Source organism: Prunus avium, chromosome 2 (genome assembly GCF_965620075.1).
Source record: "Prunus avium chromosome 2, drPruAviu1.hap1.1, whole genome shotgun sequence".
Lineage (NCBI taxonomy): Eukaryota > Viridiplantae > Streptophyta > Magnoliopsida > Rosales > Rosaceae > Prunus > Prunus avium.
This window is the reverse complement of record NC_142285.1, coordinates 4,990,596-4,993,092: the sequence shown is the minus strand read 5'-3', so window position 1 is coordinate 4,993,092 and position 2,497 is coordinate 4,990,596. Positions and strand designations below refer to the sequence as shown.

General features: G+C 37.8%; 1 protein-coding gene across 1 annotated transcript; it reads left to right on the top strand.

The window, feature by feature from the left end:
- The first annotated feature begins 359 nt into the window (after positions 1–359).
- On the top strand, positions 360–1,787 carry LOC110769583 (uncharacterized). The gene is made up of 2 exons (XM_021973592.2): positions 360–565; positions 1,026–1,787. The coding sequence occupies exons 1-2, from the start codon at positions 433–435 to the stop codon at positions 1,508–1,510; spliced, it is 618 nt and encodes a 205-aa protein (XP_021829284.2). The 5' UTR covers positions 360–432; the 3' UTR covers positions 1,511–1,787.
- The last annotated feature ends 710 nt before the right edge of the window (positions 1,788–2,497 follow it).

The window sequence follows — 2,497 nt, the reverse complement described above, 5'->3', positions numbered from 1 at the left end:
TCACTAAATATTATTCCCCCAACATGACATGACAAATTAAGCTTTGGATTATTACCCAAATGCCAAAATGTGACTCCATAGTTAGTAACATATCCTTTGATACTCAGAAGGCTCAATTAGTCTTACTCAACATTAATGCCATTTAACAAACTTGAAAAAGCAGGAAAGCAAAATGCTGGTAGAAGTTAGGGAAGTGGAAAGTCATTGAATGAAAATAGATACCATTTGAACTGCAAAGCCGGTGAGCAATCTTAATGAAGTTGACATCAATCCCTCAATTAATAAATAAGTGCAAGCACATGAGCCTCCTAAACAGTTCATCTAACATACTATAAATAAACAAGGTTGCTGGAACTGATAAAAAGCACCAAAGCCAGCTGTAAAAGTTGGATTTACTACTTTTATACAATTTTAGTGTTGCAGGGTTTTTCAATGCAGACCCGTCTTGCTTTCCAAGGGGCCCTTCTGGGTCTCTGGTTGTGCTTGTTTGCTGTAAGCTTCAGCTACAGCAATGCAGAGACTATTGAGGAAGCTGGAGAACAAGCACTAGACAAAGCTTATTCAGGTGAGATATATAATATATATAATATATATATATATATATATATATATATATATATATATATATATATATATATATATATAGAGTTCTTCTTTCATCGGACATCCACACATTATTACCTTGGGGATGCCATTGTAAACATGGAGGAGAACAAAGAGGGGTAGTAGAAAATACATGACATACGCACGGTAATAACGTCTAGAGGGGAAGCTATTAGTCTTAGTGTGATCAAATAGTTCTTTTAGGCTACTTGATACACTACAAATTTTCTTTTAGAAGGAAGCTACTTAGGCTACTTGACAGCTCTAGCAATGTAGGACAATACAATAACAAAAGTTTCAAAACAGACCCCTTCATTGCTCCTCATTATTTTGAATTACTTACTGAAATCTCTAGGTTTGTTAATTGTTTTTCTGATAAGTAACATTCTTCTGCATCTCTTTGTGCACATGTCCAATTGAAGAGCTGCAAACAGAGGCTGCAGAGCTCAATGAAGAAGGGAAGTTTGTCTTTAAGAAACATCCTCCACCTAAGATTCCCATTGTAAAGAAGCCATTTCCACCAAAGCCCTTCTTCAAGAAGCCACTTCCACCACCAGTTCCAATCTTCAAGAAGCCACTCCCTCCTCCAGTTCCAATCTTCAAGAAGCCACTCCCTCCACCTGTTCCAGTCTTCAAGATTCCACCCTTCAAGAAGCCGGGTCATCCGCCGGTACCAGTTGTGGAAGGAAAACCATTTGTAAAGAAGCCATTTTTTCATCCCCTTCCAAAAATCAAGAAGCCATCTCTACCTCCTGTTCCAATCTATAAGAAGCCACTACCTCCACCAATTCCCGTGTACAAGAAGCCATTTCCCCCTCCAATTTTCAAGAAGCCTCTTCCTCCACCCATTCCAACATTTCCTCCACATCCTTTCCTTGGGAAGCCACTCCCTCCTCTGGTTCCCTAAAGCTAGCCTAGTGTTCTTTCACCTAAGCCCATATTGTTAAGGGATGAAAGCATAGAAGTTATGTATTGATATAGAATAAATTCCTACGTGGAGAGAAAGAGACAGAGAGAGAGAGAGACAGAGAAGAAAGATGACAACGAAAGAAGAGACTGTTCTTGGAAGTTGGAACTTTACTGTCAACTTTTGCATTGTAATATTTCTACATGCATTGTAATATTTCTGCTTGTTCTTGCTGTTATTTGGCTACTGTGTAGTTCAAGGAAATATTTTTCATTAATTCCGAAGAATCAACCTCAAGCCCTCAGCACATAAGACTTTTTCTGGATTAATTAGTACTCAAATGGTGAATTGTCAAGCCAATGGGTCCACAACTCAATGGTAAGAGCACTTGTTTGTAGATCAGTGGCCTTAGGTTCAAACCCTAAACCTAATGACACCTCCCGCTTCCAAACTTTGACAACAAAAAAATGGTGAATTGTGAAAGGGAAAGAACCATTCTAAACCTACTTAATTAACGACCAGTTTAATCACTACCCTAATCCTAAGTCCTTAGTGAAACTGTGCTCTCAATCTTGGGATCTGACAACCATTTGTACTTTTCCTTATGGAAAAGAATGATATCATTTCATGTGAGAACATGAAAACTTTACAAATCGAATATGACTTGAAGATTTAGTCACACAACCCAAAATTCGTCAAGACTAGGCTCCATGACATTACTATTTCTCAAGCTCAACTGGTAATTATGTCACCGATGTTTCTGGTTCCAAGAAGAGGACATGCCTTAATAATAGAACTTGGGGACCATATGGGGGTTATCAATGCAGTTCACTTTCAATTTGATTGTAGAAGTCAAAGTCTGATGTCTAACTAAACCGACTTCCAATTGATATTTCCATGCTCACAAGTCAAACTTTATACAAATTTGCCTTGCCAGAATTTGTAGTTATGCATAAGTAATTATATTTGCCTGATTTAATTACTAAA